This window comes from Lepidochelys olivacea (assembly GCF_965140295.1).
Source record: "Lepidochelys olivacea isolate rLepOli2 genome assembly, chromosome: 8".
Taxonomy (NCBI): Eukaryota; Metazoa; Chordata; order Testudines; family Cheloniidae; genus Lepidochelys; species Lepidochelys olivacea.
This window is the reverse complement of record NC_140418.1, coordinates 105,113,457-105,134,855: the sequence shown is the minus strand read 5'-3', so window position 1 is coordinate 105,134,855 and position 21,399 is coordinate 105,113,457. Positions and strand designations below refer to the sequence as shown.

Sequence of the window (21,399 nt, the reverse complement as noted above, 5' to 3'; positions counted from 1 at the left end):
GCTCAGTCCAGGCTCAGATTAATCATTGAGCACGGGCCAGTACGTGCTGCCATGTGCTCCCAGGGCCCCGGCCCCAGCAGAGCCAGGGCCAAGTGGAAACCGCCTCGCAGGTCAGCATGGCTGGTGCCCATTGCTTGGCCTAAGCAGCACAGAGGCTGGAGGTCAAACTGGAGCTGCCTCGAGCTGGGTGGTGGAGGCCAGGGTGCACACAGAAGGGGGGCTACGGGTCGCAGGAGGGGCATTTTCAGAGCTGGGGGAGGGGAACCCAGCACTGGCCTTGCAGAGCAGGGGTTGGGAGCTTCAGGTCAGAACTGAGGTGAGCTGTATCTACTCTGGCTTGTCCTACTGCAGTCAGCATCTCCAATGAACCCCAGTCCCCCCAGATCTCAAAGCAGGAGCAAGAGCTGGGGGGAATGTCAAAGGTCTGTCTCAGGACAGGCCCAGCTCCCCTGCCAGGGCCACCCTGACTACCAGAGCATTCGAATGGCTTGACCCCACCATACAATCCACTGAGCGAGCCCCACCAGTAATAGGAGCAGGCCCCTACCACCGCGGTCCCCTGCCCCACCCCTGCTCCACCCCACCACCAGCGCCGCAGCGCAGAAGGGGTAACTAGCCAGATCCAGACAGGGCTTTAGCCTCGCAATAAAGCTGCTTACTCCTCCGTAACACCCTCTACCGCTGCCTTAAGAACAAGCCCTCGCGGCTCCTGCTAATGGCGGGTGCAACCCCTCGGCTTTCTCCTTCCAGCTCCATCCGCCCCGAGCAGCCAGAGCACCCAGCACCAACGCCATGGGGGAGTCTGACAGTCACTGGGACAATAAATCCATCGCTTCCCCGACCTGCCAACCCCTTTGCCAGGCTGCAGGGCCACTCAGACCTCCATTGGGACTCAGCGCCTCCTACTCTGGAAGCATCGGCCCTCCAAGCCCCCCACCACGTGGGCTAAAGGAGAATCTCCCCTAGCTGGTAGCAGTGCAGGGTCTATAGCACACAGTTGAGCAGTCGCAATTCCAACCACAAGAGGGCAGCGACACCCCCCCCCCAGCTCATTTTCCTACATTTCCATTTAAACCCGATCCCCTGTTGGGGCTATGAGTCCACGTCCCTGCTAACACCTGTTCTCTTGTTCTTCCAATCTGCCGCTCTGAATGTGAACCTTGTTCTTATACTGGGGCAGCCGGGCAGGATTTCACTGGTACCTCCCGGCCTAACAGGTGTATTATAACCAGGAAACTCAGCTTATCGGGAACAACATCCAATCCAAGCTGGAAGGATCATCCTTGGGCCCTGAGTCCAGCCCCCTGCGAGCCCAGGCCGCCCCATTGTATAATCCTGGGCACAGATTTCTTTTCAAGCTCCATTTTCTACCTGGGTTGTTTCTTTCTCAATTCTCCCCCGCCCAAGCCAGCCAGCGCCCTCACCCTGGGGCCCTTTAAACTTGGGCCTGAGCCATCTCCTTGCAAGGCTGGGGGGGGGGAACACACTCAGCCTACTCCATTTCCTGCCTGTCCTCCCCTGCCCTGTGCCGCAGAATGGCTCTTTCCCTGGCATTTCCTCTTTGCTCTCTGCCTGCAGCACGTGGCTGGGGCTGCCCTGTGAGTGCTGGCCCTCGCCTAGGCAGCCAGGCATGACACCAGCGATTGCCGGGCTTTGGTACTTCATCACAGGTGAGGTGGTAAGGGATGCTGAGCGGGTCAGGCGAGCGGAGACATGCACAGATCCTGGCTTTGCAGTGAATGAGCTCCCAGCAGGACCAGCCTGTGCAAGTCAGGAGGGGGGTGGCGGAGCCAGACTGATCAAAGGCACTGGTGATGTAAAGACCCCCGGTTTGGGCGGGGTGGGAATCAGCGTTGATTTCATTGACCCAAGGAAGCAGGAGGCCATGGTGAAGCTGGATGAATCAGTGTCCGTTACGGATTGATACTGTCATTTGAGCTGTGCGAGACACACCAGGACGGTGCTTTTCAACTGGTGGTCCGTGGACCCGTGGGGGTCTACAGACAGTGTCTAAGATGTCCAATGGGGGCCGCACCTCCAGTCGAAAATTTTTAGGGGCCCGCACATGAAAAAAGGTTGAAAACCGCTGCCCTAGACAGACAGTCCCTCACCAAAGAGCTTCCAGTCTGAGCAGGAGACTCTGGAAAGACAAGATGCCCTGGGAGGGAAGCGGAGGGGGAAAAGTTGGGATTTTATCATGATTTGTAGTGTGGTTGCTTCTAGAGACTACATCTGAAATCTGGGCCCCGTTGTGGTCCGTGGCTGAGGCTGCTAGGCCCTACCATAATGCAAAGTAATAACTGGGCTGGACGCCGTAGAATGAATGCAGAGTAAGAGACAGTCCCTGCTGTTTATTATTAGTTTTAAATTTCAGATTACGGTCCCATGTGTATGAATAGCGCTGCTCTCTGCTGGGCAGAATCAGAACCGCACTGGTAACATTGAGTGCGGTGTGTTTCTGTCGGTGGTTCTGCATGGGGGTCCGCAGATGGTGTCCAAGATTTCCCAAAGGGTCTGCGCCTCCAGTCGAAATGTTGTCAGGGTCCGCAAAGGAAAGGGTTGAAAGCGGCTGTGCTGGTGGGTTTCAAGCTGCTGCTGGGAAGTTGGACACGGTCCTGGAGTGCAGTGGTGACAGCCCCCATGTCCACACGGCAGGAGTGCGCGTCCTCATCAGGAGTGCTTGCATCAGCTGAAGTGGGGCGAGGGGGGGGGGTTTCCTTCCTTTGACATTAATACTGGCTGCTTCTGTGCAGCAGGCAAGACGTCAGCGTCCCCTATATTAATTGGCATTGCGGGGGGGCCTGAAAAACATTGGGGGCTGATTCTGTCCCCAGCAGGGGCAGCAGAGAGCACTGGGCCATACAGTGCAGTGGGGGTTGATTCTGTCCCCAGCAGGGGGCGGCAGAGAGCCCCAGGCCCATACAGCACAATGGGGACTGATTCGCTCCCTCCTGGGTGCTGGGCTATATGCTCTAGTCTCTCTCTCTCTCTCGCAGAGTTCAGCGGGTCTGACCCCACTGCGCCATGGCTGCCCCTCTGAGCCGGCTGTCCCACATCGCCTTCCACGTCCCCGCCGGGACGGGCCTGGTCAGCGACCTGGTGGACAAGTTCCGCTTTCACCTGTTCGCGTCGCGGGTGACGGCGTGTGCCCGGCAGCTGGCTCTCCGCAAAGGAGCTGCTGTCTTCCTCGTCAATGAGAGGCTGGGGGAGGCCCCCCCGGCCCACACGTTCCCGTCCGACCCCACCCGGCCCGCTCCGGCTCAGCAGCCCCCGCTGGGCCACGGCGACGGGGAATTCCTCTACGACGTCAGCCCCTCGTGCCCCGTGAGCACGGCCTCCAACGTGTGCTTCGAGGTGCAGGACGTACCCAGCATCTCCCGACGCCTCCAGGAGCGGGGCTGCCCCCTGGCGATCCCGCCCACCGACGTGACGGACGACGACGGCTCCGTCACCTACTGCGTGGTGAGATCCGTCGTGGGGAACGTCAGCCACACCCTGCTGGATCGCTCCCGCTACCGGGGGGCGTTCCTGGCTGGCTTCCGCACCGCTGGGGACATCCCCAAGGGGCCGCGGGACCCGGCTGAGGCCACACACTTCGATCACATCACCTACGCCTGCTCGCGGGGCAGTACCCGGGCCGTGCTGGACTGGTACCAGCGCTGCTTTGGCTTCCAGCGCTTCGTCATCAACAGGCAGGAGGACGCGGCCGAGGGCTACCGGATCCGCGGGCATGGCGTGGGGCTGCGGCTCACCGCCATGCGGTACGGGAAGGGCAGCGAGCCCGGGCTGGCTGACGACTGCAAGTTCGTCCTGGCCGAGTCCCTGCCGGAGCCAGGGAAGAACCAGGTGGACACCTTCCTGGAGCAGCACGGGGGAGCTGGAATCCAGCACGTTGGGCTCTACACCGCGGACATCGTCTCCACGGCCCGGGCCCTGGCGGAGGCCGGTGTGCAGTTCGTCGAGCCCCCCCGGGCCTACTACAGCGAGGCGGGCAAAGCAGAGGAGATCTGGGAGGCTGGGCAGGACCCCCGGCTCCTGTCCCAGCATGGCATCCTGCTGGACAGTGAGCTGGCTGGGGACGGGGAGGGAGGCGGCAGGGGCTCCAGCCCGCGCCAGAGGAGGTACCTGATGCAAATCTTCACCAAGCCCATCTTCCCCGAGGAGACCTTCTTCCTGGAGCTGATTGAGCGTCGGGGAGCCGCAGGATTTGGGGAGGGCAACATCCGGGCCCTGTGGAAATCCGTGCAGGCCTATCTGGACAAGGAGTAGGGAACCCCCCCTCGCCTGCCTCGCCTTCTCCCCGGTGGGCTGGGTCGCACAGCGGGGCCATCCGCTCCTGCTGGGGAACGATGGGAGGCCAACGCTCCCCTGAGTGACGGGAGCTGGCTGCCCAGGGAGCTGCACTGACAGGCACTTAGTGGTGGACCCAGTGCTCCATCCCCAGGTGATGGCCCTGCCCTGGTGGGAGGGAGGGAGGGGACAGACCCAGACCAGCTGTTCGGTCAAAGAGCGGGAGGGTGGAAGCTACTTAAAAGCTCCCTGGGACACGCTGTGTGCCTTGATGGGTGGGATTCATGGGGCAGTTCAACTGTTCCCACCCCAGAGACAAACCCTGGCCCCTCCCCCAGCCCCACTCTGCCAACCCTCCCACGGCACGGCTGGATTGGCTCATTTTGATTTCCTGCTCCCTGGGCCAGCAGCTGGATTTACTGCCAACGTTCATCCTGCAGCTTTGGACCCCACAAGCTTTATGGGTGGATTTAGGGACCGTGAGCCCAGCAACCGCTGCGCCACCCCTGGGGTGGAAGGTGGCAGCAACAGGGCTGGGGTGGGTGGGAGGCAGAGTCAAATGGGAATGACGGGGTGAATGGCAGGGAGGGCGCATCCCTGGGAGCAGATATCCCAGCTGGCCTGAGAACTGGCTCTGCATTAATCTCAGCACTAGTCATGTTTGTAAGCCTTTGGATGGGCCATGGGGCTGAGGGGCGTCTCTCTGAGGAGCTGGCCACTGGAGATCCCACGTCCTGTCTGCTCCACCCTCTTCCCCTCCGGGGCAGGACAGTTCCCCCTCCCTGCTCACTCACTTTGCACTGAGGCTTCCCAAGTGGCTCTGCAGGGATTTAGCTCTCCGAAGGCAGCTGCCGGGGAATCCTCTCCCTTTCCCCACACGCCACGTGCCAATCCCCTGGCTGGAGCGTGCGTGTGGTGTCCCCACCGGGGCCAGTACATTGGCTCTCCCTGCAGCCAGGCACCCGCCCCTCGTGAATGAGCTGTTCCCTCGTTCTTGTTCGGTTCATGGTGTTCAGTCTGATTTACAAGACTCTCCCCCAGCCAGGGTTTCCCTCACACTCCTGCCACTCTCGCTGCGAGTGGATACTCGCTTACGGGTGAGTGCCTTATTGTTCACTTGAATTTAGTCATTAAACTGAAAACTGATTTTCCCGGTTCCGTGACCTGTTGCTGGCGGTAAGGAGTGGGCCGCACCCTGGCGTGTCATTTACTCACATGATCGCTTCTGCAGAGTCAGGTCTGTGCTACCAAGTAGCTCAACCCCAGCGCAGAGCCCTGCAATGCGCCTCCGAGGGGCTGTGGCTGAAGGACACCCTGGCTAGCGTGGGAGAGGGCGGCCTGCCTGCTTAGCGGGGATTGCCACGGAGTTCAAACTGCATCTGAGCACCGAGTTAGTGTCTGGGTGTCCTGAGGGGTGCTGCTGGGGCCCTATGCAGATCTCTTTGATGTCAGGCCCAGCTCCCACCCAGTCCACCTCTGCTGCACCACCACAGCTGACCAGCAGAGGTGCTCACGTTAACAGCCCCCAAGGATGGGGGCTGGGGTTTTTCACTGAGGGACCCTAAGGGCTTGTCTAGATTGGAAATTGACTGGACTAAGGACTCTGGCCTAGCTCTCTGTCTGGATACTCTGATTCAGCTTGACCCACTTCCAAAGCAGATCAGGTCAACCCACATGGCATTTTTTGGCGAGGAAACGATTTGGCCCCAAAATGTTGCCCGGTTTGAGCTAAATGCATTCAGCAGAAAATTCCTGACCTTTGCCAGCAGGTGCCACCGCCGATCGGTTTTTGCAGATCCGCTCTACCCTAGGCAGGCTGCTCGAGGGGCACTGCCAGGCTGCCCACAGGTGGAATGGAGCTACTGGGTGATCATGCTCTATAAAAAAAGGTGGCACTGAGGGCACACGAAGCTCCTTCCCTGCTGCTCATACCACCGGTGCCCCATTTCCTGCACTTATCTCCCACCCCCTCCTGTCCATCACCATGGCTCCAGTGGTCACCCAGCAACCTCTGCCTGGCAGCTGGGGCCAGGCTCTTCGCATCCCCTTTTGCGGCGCTGCCGGAGCGTGTTTCCAGAGGTGGCTACAAAGAAATGGAGCCAAAATCTGCTTTTAAAAGCTTATAGAAAAAGTTCAGATTTATTAAAACCTCAGCTGTGAGAGTGAGTAAAAGCAGGTGGAAAAGGAGCCAACGTATGAGGCAGGGCCAGCAGCAAACTGCCCCACAGCATCCGACATCGCCCTCTGGCTCTGCTGGGTCTCATGACCCTCCATGTCCCAGGAGCAGCGGGACGGGGCTGGTGGGAGGAGACGGGCAGCTGTTGGAAATACAGTAGTTCCACTTTGTTCAGTTCCACTTTGTCCTGCATCTAGAGCCGTGGATTCCCCCATTACTCAGGAGACGGTGGGAGTATCGGCTTCCCTCACCCGTGAAGGGGCAACCCCGGCCACGAACAGCACCTGCCAGAACGCTGGGATGCCCTGACTGGACAGAACTGTCCCTGGCTGCAGCGGGGGCCCCAGATCTTGTCCCCACAGGGAATAACGTATCGCGTCTTCGGGCGGAGAGACATTCACCTGATGCTGGCTTGAGCCAGACCAGCCCCACCTGACAGCCGCTCGGTGGCCCTGGAAGCGAGCCAGGAGCCCGGCCCAGTTCTCAGTGGACATGCATCTGCAGGGTTCAGAAACAGTCAGACCCCCATGCTGTATCTGCCCTGGGGATGAGCAGAGAAGTCCAGGCCCCAGGCTATCACGCCAGCAGGACGTCCCCTGTAATTCCCCGTGTAATGCAGGCAGACCGCTCCAGGCAGGTGCAGGTTCCTCACTCCACCTCACGTCCCCACTGTCCCCACTGTCGTGTGGCATCCCTCTCTCGCTGCTAAGGGCTCTGCAGGGCGGGAGCCTCCAGGGGGAAGGGAAGTGGTCTGTGGGGATGGTGGTAACACAAGTGAGCCTGCACTAGAGGGGGTCCCTCTGCAGGGGGCTGGCTGGATGAAAGACGTGCAGGGAACAACGGACTGTGGGGGGCCTCCTATGTGGGCTGAGTCTACATGACTCGGTGTTGCCCCCGACAGCCGGGTGCCAGTCACTGCAGGCCTGGTGGAGCTGCCAGCTGGTTGGGGGGGGACAGAACAGCCCAAGCAATGCAGAGTATGGAGCCTCCCTCCCCTCCAGACGGGCCTCACCGTTGGGTGCAGTCCGAGCGGGTCCAGCCGGAGCAGGAGGCTGCAGTCATTCCCCAGTGGGGGCCTTGAGAAAGGCCTCAAGGGAGAGCTGCCTTAGGGGGCGGCTGCAGTCTGCTTCCACCTTCAGCTGGCCGGCGTGCAAGGGATCAGCGCCCCGTTTCCGCTTGCAGCCCTACAGGGATGGACACAAGTGGGGTTACTGCTGTTGGCCCGGGGAGCCTGGTAAGGATGGAGGGGGGCCCCCCAGCTGACAGCCCCAGAGGAGGACAATGCCCGGGGGGGGCTGGAGACTGACATCATGGGGAAACCTGCCCTGCACGATGGGGGAGCTGCGGGCTCCAGGGCCGGCCCAGGCGGCTTCAGCTGCCTCCTCGCAGATGCGGACGCACTCACCTTGCCAGGCCCCCTCCCCTCACAGCTCTGCTGCTCGAACACCTTCCAGACCTAGGGGAAGCACAAGACAGAGCTGGGCTAACCCCTGGAGAGACAGCACTGGAGGGTGGAGACACGCCACAAGCCCCTTCCCACAGCTCGAGGGGGACATGCCAGGCTGGCCCCCAGCCCCTTTTCATGTGACCCTAGTGGGGGCAGGGCATGTGCAGGGCTGAGCCCCTCTCCCTCCCAGCAATCCCAAGCGTGGGGATGCAAAAGCTTAGCTCTCTCCCTGCTACTCCCAGGAGTCCTGTGGGGGATGCACAGGGCTCAGCCCCTCCCCGCACTCCCAGGGATCCCAGGGGGTGGGGTCGAGTACCTTCTTCATAGCAGTGGAAACGGCCGATTTCTGGAACTCGGCCTGCGTCACCCACCGGAACGCTGGCCGCTCCAGCTCCTTGTCCCGCCCGCCTGAGGCCATCTCGGGGTCCCCGCCCAGGAGCAGTGAATAGACCACGTACGTCTGGTGAATGTGGGAGAAGACATGGCCGACCTGGAATGCAGAGGAAAAGATCTGCAGTCCCAGGTGGGGGAAACACTTGCTGCTCGACGGCGCACCCCTCTGGCTGCACCACAAGCAAGCCGAGCGCCATCCACACTCAGCAACAGGGTGACAGTAGCTGGGGAGGGGCTGTAAGGGGGTTATAATGGGGGAGCAGAGCAGAACAACCAACCAGGCGAGGGCACCAGGGACCCTCTGCTCTGCCACTCCCTAGCACTGCTCACTGGCCTCCTGGCCCTCAGCCGACGCATCTTGGGCATAATCTTCCTGGCTGCAGGCGGAGGACTTGCTTCAGAGCCCAGCACCGCAGGCCCGGTCTGCACTCCCGTCAGCTGCCCCACTCGCCACGAACACTTTACCCACCCCAGGACGGACGCGTGGCCCTGTTTACCTCTCCAACATACCGCAGGCATCCTCTGGCCACGGCTTCTCCGGCCCAGGCCTGAACGTGACCCAACAGCGCCTCCGTCTGCTGCTTCTCCTTCTGCTCCGGCCCCCAGGGCAGGCTGGGAAACTCCCACAGCCCCGCCAGCAAGCCTGGGAGAGAGCAAGGAATGGGCAGCCAGGCCACATTCGGCACAGCCAGATTTCCATCTCCAAAGGGCGCTGTGTTCCCACCACACCCAGGGCCCAACGTTCCTCTGCTCACAGGCCAGGGTCAGGACTTGGAAAAGCCTTTTGGGGCAGAGCGTCTCGACTGGCCCGTCCAAGCGTTTCCTGCCCTGGCTGGCTGCGGGATATTGTCCCCTCAAGATCACGTCCCTCTGATTACCTCCACCCCAGTTGCCAATTGCAACACGAGGTGCCTGAGGGTATTGCTCAGACCAGGCACAGGGCTCAAGCCGTCGATCCTGGGGGCTAAACTGCTGTTGTAAAGTCTCTGCCAAACAGGCAAGAAGCGAGAGGGGAAGAGGCAGCAGGTTCAGGCCCAGGAAGCTGGGTGCAAGGAGCCCCCGAAGATAGCCCAAGGCACTGGGGAGGTGTCGTGCTGCCAGTGGCTGGATCTGGGGCACCGTGACCCCTGATCACCCCTCCTGCTCAGCAGCCAGGATCGTTACTGACATAACGGCTGCACCGTCAGGCACGGCACAGCTCCTCCGCCTACGCTGCTGTATCCAGACTGGGGATGGACAATTTATGGAAATTTTGAAGCCATGGGGAAAAAACCCATTGGGGAGAGGGGTGGGAAAAAAGTGGAACTTTGAGGGGAAAAAGATCTGAAGTAGTTATTTGTTAATCAAAACTATACTTACTTTTTTAAGAACGCAAAATGTATTAAGTACAATTTAGTTAGCACATGAGAAAGTCCTGTTTGGTATGTTTATGAAATAAAGAAGTATAAATTCTTTAGCTTTGATTCAAATAACAATGACAAATATACCTAGCATTGGGGAGGGACTGTAGCTGCACACGAAGGTACTTACAGGTATTGTTTTTCGCCTGTTGCCAAATAGGAAAAAAATATACAGTAAAAGCGGTTTTATCCAGCATGTTGGGGGAAGGGGGGTGCCGATAAGTGAAAAATGCGGGTTAACTAAGAGGGAGGGGGTTGGGGCGGGGACGTGGGGCAGCGGGAGGGGGTAGGTGGGGCCGGATTCAGGGGCTGCTCACCTCGGTTGGCTCCGCGCGCTGCCTCCACCCCCGCAGCTCCCATTGGCCACGGTTCCCAGCCAATGGGAGCTGCAGCGCTCGGGACAGGGGCAGGGGTAACGTGCAGAGCTACCTGCTGTGCCTCCGCGTAGGAGCGGCCGGACAGGTCACCGCTTGTGGAGAGCCGCCCAAGGTGAGCGGCCCCTGGATCTAGCACCCTGCACCCCCCGCCCCGCACCCAAACTCCCTCCCAGAGCCTGTGCTCCAACCCCCTGCTGGCCCTGCACCAACCGGACTAAAAACCAGGATTTTAAGGAAGATCAGAAATGCTGGTTTATAGAGCTTTCCGGCTGGTGAAGTGCTGGATAAAACAGCTTTTACTGTATAAAATACAGAGCACAGAACGCACCAGTCTTGTTGTAAACCGAAAGGAAGGTTGTGTCTTCTGGGCACAGAAGAAGTATGGAAATAGATCTGTCCTGATCACGTCAGTAACAGCATCCCCCTCGTAATCCTGTCCCTGTTGACTCAGAGCACACACTTCATCTCACCAGTTTCTTTCCAATTTTCCCGTATCGGGCCTTAGGAAAGAACCATTTTTTTCCTGGACGTTTCTGGGTTGTTTTTTTCAGATGCTCACCTCTCTAATCCGGCCAGAGCTCCAAGCAGGGGTCCCCCCACAGGGATCCTTCCCACGCTCCCTCCCGCCTCCCCCTAGCCAAGGAGGGCTGGCTGTGGGAGTTTGATGCCTGTCGAGGTCAGTCAGCAGTGAGGTGCTTTTTCTCGCACTGGCCCCCTGGGATGAGTAAGCCCTGCCCCCCAGCATTCCCACTCCCACGGGGCAGCGAGTCTTCCGTTCCCACAGACACCAACTCCCCCCACCCCAGTCTCCCTTTCCATCTCCACCCTGGCGCACACCCGAGTTACCGGAGCTGGGTCTCTGCACGATCAGGTACTCCGGCTCCCTGCGGTGGCCTCTCCTCTCCAGCACACACGTGGCCGTCCGCTCCGCCCGGGGCTGCTTCTTGGCAGCTCTCCTGGGGAAGTTGGCCACGCCAAGGCTGCTGTCCCAGGGCTCCGTGGCAGGGGGGCACAAGGAGCAGATGCCTGTGGCGGCGGCGGCTGTGAATCAGACACGGCAGCGGGTCAGTCCCTGTCACTGCACCGGCCCCCATCAGACCTGGCGCTCAAGGGCTGCACCCCTGCCCTGCTCACGGCATGAGAGGAGGCCGGGGGTCCCCATCACCTGCTGCTGATGCATTTACCCCAGCACCGAGAGCAGCTCCTCCAGCAGCTGGTCATGGGGCTCCCAAGGAGAAGGCACCATCTCAGCCCAGGATCAGCCAGATGAGGTGCCCCAAGGAGGTGTTGGGGGGGACCCCCTAGAAGTTGGGCAACAGAAGCTCTCCCTTAACGTCTCCTTCTTGCGTGTAAGTCACTGCATGTTCCCACCCCCACATCCCAAACCAGCCTCCATGCGACACTAATCCCCATAGTGTAACCCAGCAGAGCTGGGGCTCCCCAGCTGCACGGGCCAGCAGGGGAGTCCATCAGGAGTCCTACTGTTCACGGCAGCACCGCCTGGCCCCTGCCGCTCTAACAGCCTATCGCCGCGCTGCCCCCAGAGCTCTGTGCCTCAGGGTGAGGCTTCCCTGCCAGCTCAGAGCTCACCTGGGGCTAAGGGGTCAAGAGGTGCTCTCCATATGAGGCTGAGCCTCGAGAGCACAGTGAGAGGTGGGGATCCCCGGCCAGCACCTACCACACTCCTCTAGGTCAGGCGCCTGGGGGAAACTGGAGGCAGCTTGTCCCAGCAGTCTCCTGGAGGCAAATTCCAGCTCCTTCTCCACCTGCAAAAGAGGACAGGGTCAGCTACAGGTCTCAGCTGGAACTCCCCCGCCCCGGAACCCTATCACCATTAGATAACGAGTTCATGGAGGACAGGTCCAGCAATGGCTATTAGCCAAGAGGGCCAGCGATGCAGCTCCACACTCTGGGTGTCCCTAAACCTCTGACTGCCAGAGGCTGGGACTGGATGACAGGGGATGGATCACTCGAAGTCTCCCTGTTCTGTTCATTCCCTCGGAAGCATCAGGCCCCAGCCACTGCTGGCAGACAGGATATAGGGCTAGATGAACCGTTAGTCTGACCCACTATGGCCGTTCTTATGCCATTTCAAACCTGGCAGCACATATTGCATTTGGCACCAGCCACAAACTGCCCCCTGATGAGATGTCACAAGACGTGGATACCCGAAGACACTGCGGCCACGAGTCAGAAGAGAGCTTGGCCCACGTGTGAACAGGTCTGGGAATTTGTACACAATACATCCAAGGGGGGTAAACCCCATGGGGAGAGGGGAACCGGGGAAGGCCAGGTAAAAGGGAGCGAGAAGTTTCAAATGAGAAACAGGGCACAAGTTTTTAACAGTGAGGGTGATTTACCACTGGAGCAAACTACCAAGGGAAGCGGTGGGGTCTCTATCTCTTGATGTCTCTAAATCAAGATTGGATGCCTTTCCAGAAGATGCTATTGGCCAATACATATAGTTAGGCATAGTCTGGGTATTATGTACACAGTATTAATATAATACTCATTTTATATGTGTGTTGGGAAGTTATGTTAACTGAATGTACTATGGTCTTACTACAATTCTGTTCACTCACGCTGAGTATCTCATGACCCTTTGCAAAGCCAAAGTCAGCTTTGGCATTAGCTAATAGAGAACTTGCCAAAGACAAGAAATGTTTGTTCTATATCCTAGTACAGGCAGCTTTGAAGACAGCTGGTTCAGAGCGTAGCATCCAAAAGAGAGACAGGGAAAGGACAGAACAAACCAAGGTGTGCTGGATTTTAGTGCTGTTGAGTTTTGTAACTTGTCAAGCCATACTGTAACGAGAGCTCATTTAAATGCACATTTCCGAAGCACACTTCTGCGTAAAGTGAGCATGCTGCCAGATACAAACCGCTCCCTGGAAAGAGGCTGCGTATGTCTCCTTTCTATACTGCACCATTTTGTCTTCAAGAGACCAAACGTAGGCAAACGTATTGTCTGAATACCGCGAGTGCAGTCAGAACAGCTGGCTACACTCAAACCAAAGTGCGCTTTAGTCAAACGCAACTGGCTGGGCTCGAGCAGGGGTGACCGGGTGAGATTCACTGGCTTGTGCTAGACAGGAGCTCAGACTAGATGATCCAGTGGAATAGTCCTTCTGGCCCCATGAATCTATACCATTAATGGCCATGGTTTATAGGTAGCATTTCACTGGAAACAATGGTTTCAGAGTAACAGCCGTGTTAGTCTGTATTCGCAAAAAGAAAAGGAGGACTTGTGGCACCTTAGAGACTAACCAATTTATTTGAGCATGAGCTTTCATGAGCTACAGCTCACTTCATCGGATGCATACTGTGGAAAGTTTAGAAGATCTTATTATATACACACAAAGCATGAAAAAATACCTCCTCCCACCCCACTCTCCTGCTGGTAATAGCTTATCTAAAGTGATCACTCTCCTTACAATGTGATAATCAATAATAATAATGTGATAATGATAATCAAGTTGGGCCATTTCCAGCACAAATCCAGGTGAGAAATCTGTGACGGAATCTGGAGTCGAAGTGAGCTCTTGGGAAGCTGAGGGGAAAGCCGTCTCGGAGGAATCCCAACGCAGGGAAGTGACTTGCTCAGGGTCCAGAGGGAGGTGGTGGGTCCCCACCCTTCCTAACAGCACACATTTTTATGAAGTGTGGGGTTTACATACAGACCACTGACCTACTGGGATTGAGCTGAATGCAGGAAAGCGCAATACTTACCCGGCAACTCGCCCTGCAGTGGTGTTTCACAGGACACTCCATGCACAGTGGGGCCCTGGGGGTACACACAGTAGCTCCCAGCTCCATCATGGCTTGGTTAAAATCCCCTGGCCGGGCTGGATCTACCAGAGCATTGGCCAAATCCCTACGACAAAGAGCAGCAAGAAGTGGCAGGCTGGGCAGGCATGGTTAGCCAGAGGAGCGTTCCTTACAACACACGGGGGGCAGGTCCCATGAGCTGGGAAGAGGAACAGCCCTCCCCAAACAGCTGGGGAGAGGCTCAGAACCTTGATACCAGCTAGACCCAGGGCGGAGGGGGCTCAGGCCATTCTTGGCCACTGGGGCTTGCTCCTGTTCTAGTATGTTGGGCTAGTGTGACTAGTGCTCAGGATCCCTCTTCCTACCTTACTAGAGCCACTTGGAGTCACAGGGCCAGGACCCCCCCGCAGCCTCATCCCAGTGATGGCTCTCTCCGACAATGGAGATCGGGGGCTCCGCACCCCAAGTCCCTTCATGGCAGTTAGAGGCAGCTGGCATTGGCTTGTAGAGCCAGGGAACCCCTGGTGCAACGAGCAGACACGGCCGCAAGCCCACACTCTCCAAGGCGCCTCTCACCGCACCGAGCACCTGAGAGCATGCGACTGGTCAGTGACCCCCGAAAGCCAGGTGCAGCCACCCCACGCAGGCTCTTCCTCCGCTTAGACTGGCCGAGAATCCCAGCCCCTGCTTAGCGACGCAGCCGCTCCTGTGACAGTTCTCGCTGGCGCTTGGACAGTACTCAGTAAGCTCTGGTCTCCTGTGCTGCCTAGGGGACTAGGCTGCTGCACACACCCATCGGCACGATCCTGTACTGCAGCCGGGGGGAGGTGGGGATTTCACCTCCAGGGCTGATCCAATCCCTGCCTATGCCCTGTATGGACCTGCAAGGGAGCGACTTCCTGCTCACTGGGCTAGTGCTTGTCTGGGCTGCAAGGCAACTGACTGTCCCAACGACCTGGTAAGCAGAGGTGAAAAGCTGTCTCCCATGACTGATCCCCCCAGGCCACCCTGGTGTACTTTACTCCTGTTTGTATTACAACCCGCCCTCACCTCCTGGGACAAGAAAAATCCCCTACCAGAGTCTGTTGCCGACAGCCGGGCTGCTGGAGTCGGCGCCGATGCATCGGACCCGGCACAGGACTCGAATCACGTTCCCATCCACCACTCCCGTCACCTGGCCCATGAGACGGAAGAGCCGCGGTCACCATCTCAGGAAACATGCGCGCTCGTGCCCCTAGGAAGGGAGGGCAGTCGGCCAGGCCGGTCCCAGGGAGGGGTAACTGGAGGGACCAGCCTCCCCCATGGAGGCCCAGCAATCCCCAGGCCAAGGGTGCACCACGGATGGCTGGAGCTGGTCTGGCCTCCCAGTGCCCAAGCAGCAGCACAAGGCTCCTCTCAGTGCCCAGATCCCCCCGGGAGATCCCAGCTTTCAGCGAGGCAGGAGGAACTTTGCACGTAGCACTAGAACTGCCCTGGGGCAAGAGGGGCCATGGGCGGCTAACAGCAGCCACAGGGAGAGGCACATTCCCCAAACCTCCCGTCGGCTGAGGCGCCCGTGAAACCCGACAGACCCCAAGGCCAGCACAGCCTGACACACCTGCGGCAATGCGGGCACACGGACAGCGCCGGGTCTCTCCTCACCTGCCCGTAGGAGATGGAGGCAATGGCTCCTGCTGTGTATCTCCCCACTCCCGGCAGAAGCTTCTGCAGCTCCTCGGCCGTCCCGGGCATCTGACCTGCCCGCTCGGAAACCACCTGAGGGGAGAGGGATAAACGGGAATCCACATGAAACAGCAGGGACCTGGTGTCTCCCAACGTGAGTGGGGCAAATCAGCCACACTCCACTCTGGAGCTTTTGGCTAAAATCTGGGGACGGAGCCGTGGCACCGGGCTTTCCCGCTCACCAGCCAGCGGGCACTAGCATGGAGAGGAGGGAACGTAGGAAATACCCCATCCCTCCACAACTACCCCCTACCAGGATACCTTCTGTGCTGCTTCCTGCAGCCGCTTCCCTCGCGAGTAGTAGCCAAGTCCTGCCCACAGCTCATTCACGTCCTGTTCCCAAGACACACAGCCAGGGGTTACGACTAGTCGCAAAGGGCCCGGGATTAAAGATCAATGGGGGTGTTTTCAGGCCCCTGCCATGGGGGATTCTCACCTCCAGGGAAGCTTTGGCGAGTGCTTGCAGCGTCGGCCATTTCTACATTGCAAAGGAAACAGAGGTTTGTTCGCTGGCACAGGACGGGTCTGCAGAATGCGACGAACGCATGGCTGACCCGCAGGCTGGGGACAAGACATGCAATGGCCGAGGTTTCAGACACCCTCAGAAATTCAGGGCTCTGGGCGTGGGAGGAGGAGACAAAGGACAATCACCTGCATCCACCTGTTGTAAAAGTCAATCACCGTCGCCACCTGCGTCTGCTGGAGCATGATCTCCGACACCCACACTGCAGGCACAAAGGAAAAGCAAGAGCATCATGGTGGACTGGAAGGCCCCCTCCCAATTCAACACTTTGCCCTGTCCCTTTGCACAAGGTCTCTCTGGGGGGGGAAGGCGGAGCCTCCCATGGCTTGCACTAGTCCCTTACACCTGAAGCAGGCTTAGAATTGGGGCCACTGACGTACCCAAAGTTACTGCCCAGAAAGATCCAGTGGCCACCAGTTTTCTCCCCATTTGTGTCATGCTGCTCCCATGCATCTCTCAGACCAGGCTGTTTGAGCCTAAGGAGGCAGCACCATCATTGTCCAGCTTCATCCCTGTGATGCTAGGTCCTTGCAAGTGCCACGCTGCTGGCCTCTTTCAGAAAGAGTCTAGAGGAGTTTTGGGCTGCGTCTGGTTTTGGGAGAGCAGCGTGATTTGTTCCGAGTATTTTTCTCCACAGTGAAGCTGCAATCCCCCACAATGCACCCTGCTAACTCTGCAGTGCTAGATACAGATGACACGCCGTGACAAACCTTCTCTCTGAGAAAAGAAGCCCAAGCAGACAGCCTGTGTTCTCTCTGTCTCACCTGCATATGCTCTTCTGTTAGTATCTGATTCGCTTGCAGCCTGAAAGAGACGGCAGAGAGAATTTCAGGGGAGAGGACAGAGTTCTCAGCTCTGGACCCTGCTCAGGGAGCAATGGGGAAAAGGAAAGGAGATGCACACCTTGTTCGGATAGGGTAATTTGCACTCAAGAGAGAGAGTCAAATTTAGCACTGGTGAGATGCCACCAGCATTTGGAATGACACCAGTTAGCTTGCAGAGAGCAGCTCCTCTTGGGCAGTGTTTGATATCTGAGCCCTGGTTCAAATACTGGCAGAGGACAAAATTTGTAAGCGTAACTCAATTTAGATATAAGAGCTCCTTAAATGGGAGGAGTTATATGACTCCCAGGAGACCTGGGATCTGCAGCTTCAAGCTGCTACTGGCTACCTGAAAACAGCTCTAACCAAAACCTTCCTTGGAAAGCACTTTGTTCTTGCAGAGTTTCTTAGGAAGGTCAGATGCCCCACCATGTTAGAGAGTCAGGACTAGGGTTATTTTTTCATCCAATGGGGCCTAAGATGCACAGGAAATATTTGCATAAACACACGCAAAACACATATTTGCATATGCAAATAAGAAAAGGTGAGCAACTACCTGTCTTCTATACGCTGTTTAGATACTAATTAAAGAAAAGATTGGCCCCCAAAAGTTTCCGTTAATGCTGAATTTGGTCTGACCAATTGAAAGCCAACACAAAATTGGCTGCAATCTCTCTTGATCTTGGCATGAGGGATTTCATACATTTTCTTCGACACTTCTCCAGCTAAAGTTTATCCTGAAAGTTTAGAATCCCAACAGAGAAACCTTCCCTGAGGACACCCCCACCCCACCCTGCACACAGGTACCAGCACCGGAGATTTTTAAATGGGACAATGGTGGCCCCATACAATTCTCAGCATAGCAGCTAAAGTTCACCTCTGACCACACCAGGAACAGGCAAATCCACTGTCACCATTCACCGCTGTGGGCTTAGCAAGGACAGAGGTGAGAGCCGGGGCTGGCACAGAGTGGGAACAACAGAACATTCTGCAGCAACAAGGGAATACAAACTAGCAGGCAAGCAAACAGTCAGTGGCTAAGGATAAATAAAAACCTTCCTGCAGCACTAGAAGCTCAAACCCAATAGATGAGACCAAGGATGAAAAGCTGACACTGACTAGAAACACACAGTGAAACTGACCTGTCTAGTTTCAGGTAGGACCAAGTTGAAGGAAACAAACCACATTAGTGGAGGAAGATACAATCTGATTTTAGATGCCCCTTCAGCTTCAATGCAATCTGACAGGTTCATAGGGGAAGACAGTGCTTTGGTCATCAGGGCAGCATCTTTTAAACTGGGGGAACCCAACCACGTATTGTGGTGACCCACTCCTGCCGTACCAATTTCCTCCAGGGAAGGTCACGCTTGCATTTGTCGTACCAGGCAAGCAAATTCTTCCGAAAGGCCTCGATTTCTGCCGGGTGGCTGAAGAGATGGTACGCAGACTGTTGGGCAGACACTGGAGGTAGCACGTCTGCAAGGAGACATTAAATGCCAGTCAGAAGACAGGACCAGTGGTTAAAGGAGCTGGTGGGGGAGGGCTTGGCTGCCCTTTCATTACTGAGGCAAAGGAGGTCTTTCCATCAGACTACACAAACCACTAGAAACAAGGAAAATAGCCTGGAGAAGCCTGCACTAGACCCTGAAGGGTGTGTGGCCCCAAAACGATTTCACCAGCTGTTTCTAAGACTCACCCGGTCCCAGTGCGCAAGACCTCTACAATCTCAAATTCGCCCCTAAAGCCTCACTTCTACCAGCCTACTTCACAAATACTGGCCCTCATCAAATGCTTTCCCCTCCTAAACATTACGGAAGTGGAGAGATGTGTCAGATTAGAAAAAAAAAAGTTCCTCTAATTTATCACCCTTAGCTGAGTCTCCCATTGCATCTTGTCGACTCAGACTGTATGTTCATCAGGGCAGGAACTGTTTTTCCATATGTCTCATACAACTTGGAGCAGGCCAACGCTTAACTAGTACACACTTCGATGCCTGTATTCTCTGTCCTCCACTGAATGCATTAACCAAAATAAGCTTCTGGCAAAGAGATTTCAACTATCATGTCTACTACAGAGTGTAGAGTTTACGTCAGGGGTGAGGAAGCCCACACAAACAACATGGGGCCAGCAGAGAAGGAGGCAGAGAAACTGACCAGAAACCAGCCAGTCTATTTTTGGAAGTGCAACAACAAACAGTGTTGAAAAAAAGAAGCAGCACGAACTTATGGTTAAAATGTTGTATGTCTCTGAAAACGTGACTGTCAACTCCCTGCGTGTATCAGGGCCAAGTCGTCTGATTTCAGTGACTAAAGTAAACTTTCAATTACCTGTTACTGCTCTTAGCCCTGCGGAACTCACCCACCTCTGTATGAGGAAACTGCAATCTAGCCTTCTCACACAACATCAGCAGAGTAGTTAACCAAGCTCACCTTGTGAAATCTTGGTCATTGCTAACGCATGAAGAAGAAAAAGCTCAGATTGATTCTCACGTCTCAAAGGTGATTTTGCAGGCCTGGCAGTTAGAGGAAATGTATATGTACTTGTAAACTGAGCACAGCTAAGCTGCAGTTACTGAGAGACAAGAAACAAGGAGCTTCACAATGCCATTTTAGCACTGAAAGGTGCAAGTTTGAGTCCAGAGAGTTGGACTCCATTGAGAATGGCAATGGAAGGTGCTGTACAAGTGCAGAATATTAGGATCAGCAGTGAATTAATATATTCAATGGTCAGACTGAATAACGTGCAGTCCCAATGACGGAAAACGTTTTATTTATAAAATATGGGTTTATTTGCCTGCGTCCCTTTGCACCCAGGCTCATTCCTGATCTTGTTTGGTATGTGTCTAGCTGTTCACACTGTGCCTATCGTCATGGTGTCACCCTTACTGCAGTGTCCCTAAGATCCTTGTAGCTGAAGCGTTTCACCTTTATGGGATGATACATTCTCTCTGCACCTCCTTGGGGATTTCCTCACATCCCCTGCGCCCTGCTGGAGTCCCCGCCCGCTGCGAGCTGCTGCCCGGAGTTTACTCATCGCCAGGCTGAGGAAAAAAGAGCGAATGGGGTACTGTCATGGTGACCCCCTCAAGGGCCCTCACATCCTGAGCATCTGCTGCAATAACTCTCCACTCCCAGAACTCCAACCTCCCCACAGGACCACGGACACCACACGCCCTCCCACTGCCACCCTGCATGCTGCGAGGGGGGGACTGGGCACCCGGGCACCATGTGCACCTCGTGGGAGGGTGGTGGGACCCGGACACCCTGTGAACCTCGTGGTGCGTGTGGGTGAGAACCAGGCACCCCGCACACCTCATGGGGGGGGGGGGGGGAGTTGCCAATTTTGGTTAGACATACTCCTGGAGATTGAATCACATGGTATGCTCTTTAAAGATTATTCTTTAATTCTTGGAGACTCCAGGCCAATCCTGGAAGGTAGGCAAGCGTATCATTGGAGGGGACGGGGGGACAGGGCAACCCGTGCGGGAGGAGCAGTGAACTGGACACCCCGGTTGTGTGTGCGTGTGGGGGGGGGGTTGAACTGGACACCCCATGCACCTCGTGTGCATGTGAACCGGACACTCCGTGTACCTGATGTCTGTGTAGGGGGTTGAACCGGACACGCCGTGGGGGGGTGAACCGGACACCTCGTGCACCCCGTGGGGGGCAGTTGAACCGGACACCCCGTGGGGCTGGGGGGGGGTTTGAACCGGACACCCCGTGGGGCTGGGGGGGGGGTTTGAACCGGACACGCCGGGGGGGGGAGGGGTTGAACCGGACACCTCGTGGGGGGGGTGAACCGGACACCTCGTGCACCCCGTGGGGGCGGTTGAACCGGACACGCCGTGGGGCTGGGGGGGTTTGAACCGGACACGCCGGGGGGGGAGGGGTTGAACCGGACACGCCGGGGGGGGGGGGAGGGGTTGAACCGGACACCTCGTGCACCCCGTGGGGGCGGTTGAACCGGACACGCCGTGGGGGGGAGGGGTTGAACCGGACACCTCGTGCACCCCGTGGGGGCGGTTGAACCGGACACGCCGTGGGGCGGGGGGGGGGTTGAACCGGACACACCGTGGGGCGGGGGGGGGAGTTTGAACCGGACACCTCGCGCACCTCGCACGCTGGCGGGAGCCTCCGGACACTGCCGCCAGCCGGGGCGCGCTGCAGCAGAGGCCGCGCGCGCGGAGCCTTCCCTTACCGCACTCACCCCGCGCGCCCTGCTTCCCCGGGGACCCGCTTCGCTCTCGCGCGGCCCAATCAGAGCCCGCTCCCGGGTGCGCAGGAGCCAATCAGAGCGCGGCCCCGGGAGCCGCCTCGCGCCCAGCACCTCTCGTCTCGTGTGGACTGGCCACGACAGGTCTGGCCTATCAGCCGACGAGGCGGGATCAGCGGTTACTAGCCAATCAGCGTGTCCGAGAAGACCGGGCTCCTCCCCCGTCCAGTCTCTCACAAGGACCCCGCTCGGACTCGGGGCTGCCCTTTC

At 57.4% G+C, this 21,399-nt stretch overlaps 2 protein-coding genes across 9 annotated transcripts; one reads left to right on the top strand and one right to left on the bottom strand.

Annotated features, from left to right (window-relative positions):
- The first annotated feature begins 1,439 nt into the window (after window positions 1–1,439).
- HPDL (4-hydroxyphenylpyruvate dioxygenase like) lies at window positions 1,440–5,437 on the top strand. Its single transcript, XM_084636337.1, has 2 exons — window positions 1,440–1,670; window positions 2,997–5,437. The coding sequence occupies exon 2, from the start codon at window positions 3,025–3,027 to the stop codon at window positions 4,267–4,269; it is 1,245 nt and encodes a 414-aa protein (XP_084492463.1). The 5' UTR covers window positions 1,440–1,670; window positions 2,997–3,024; the 3' UTR covers window positions 4,270–5,437.
- Window positions 5,438–6,392: 955 nt separating this feature from the next.
- On the bottom strand, window positions 6,393–21,264 carry MUTYH (mutY DNA glycosylase). Of its 8 annotated transcripts, none has more exons than XM_084635799.1 (17): window positions 21,124–21,264; window positions 19,842–19,957; window positions 18,260–18,393; window positions 16,861–16,900; window positions 16,225–16,298; window positions 16,010–16,051; window positions 15,835–15,906; window positions 15,493–15,606; window positions 14,928–15,025; window positions 13,813–13,957; window positions 11,762–11,849; window positions 10,930–11,124; window positions 8,804–8,949; window positions 8,230–8,403; window positions 7,791–7,922; window positions 7,479–7,650; window positions 6,393–7,217 (listed from the first exon to the last, which is right to left on the bottom strand). In XM_084635799.1, exons 2-16 carry the CDS (start codon window positions 19,948–19,950, stop codon window positions 7,525–7,527), a joined length of 1,689 nt encoding a protein of 562 aa, XP_084491925.1. In that variant the 5' UTR covers window positions 19,951–19,957; window positions 21,124–21,264; the 3' UTR covers window positions 6,393–7,217; window positions 7,479–7,524. The 8 variants fall into 8 exon arrangements, 7 of the variants coding, with proteins under 7 accessions (XP_084491925.1, XP_084491924.1, XP_084491921.1 ...); XM_084635798.1 differs by having other exon boundaries at window positions 21,115–21,248; XM_084635795.1 differs by having other exon boundaries at window positions 21,030–21,184.
- Window positions 21,265–21,399: the final 135 nt, after the last annotated feature.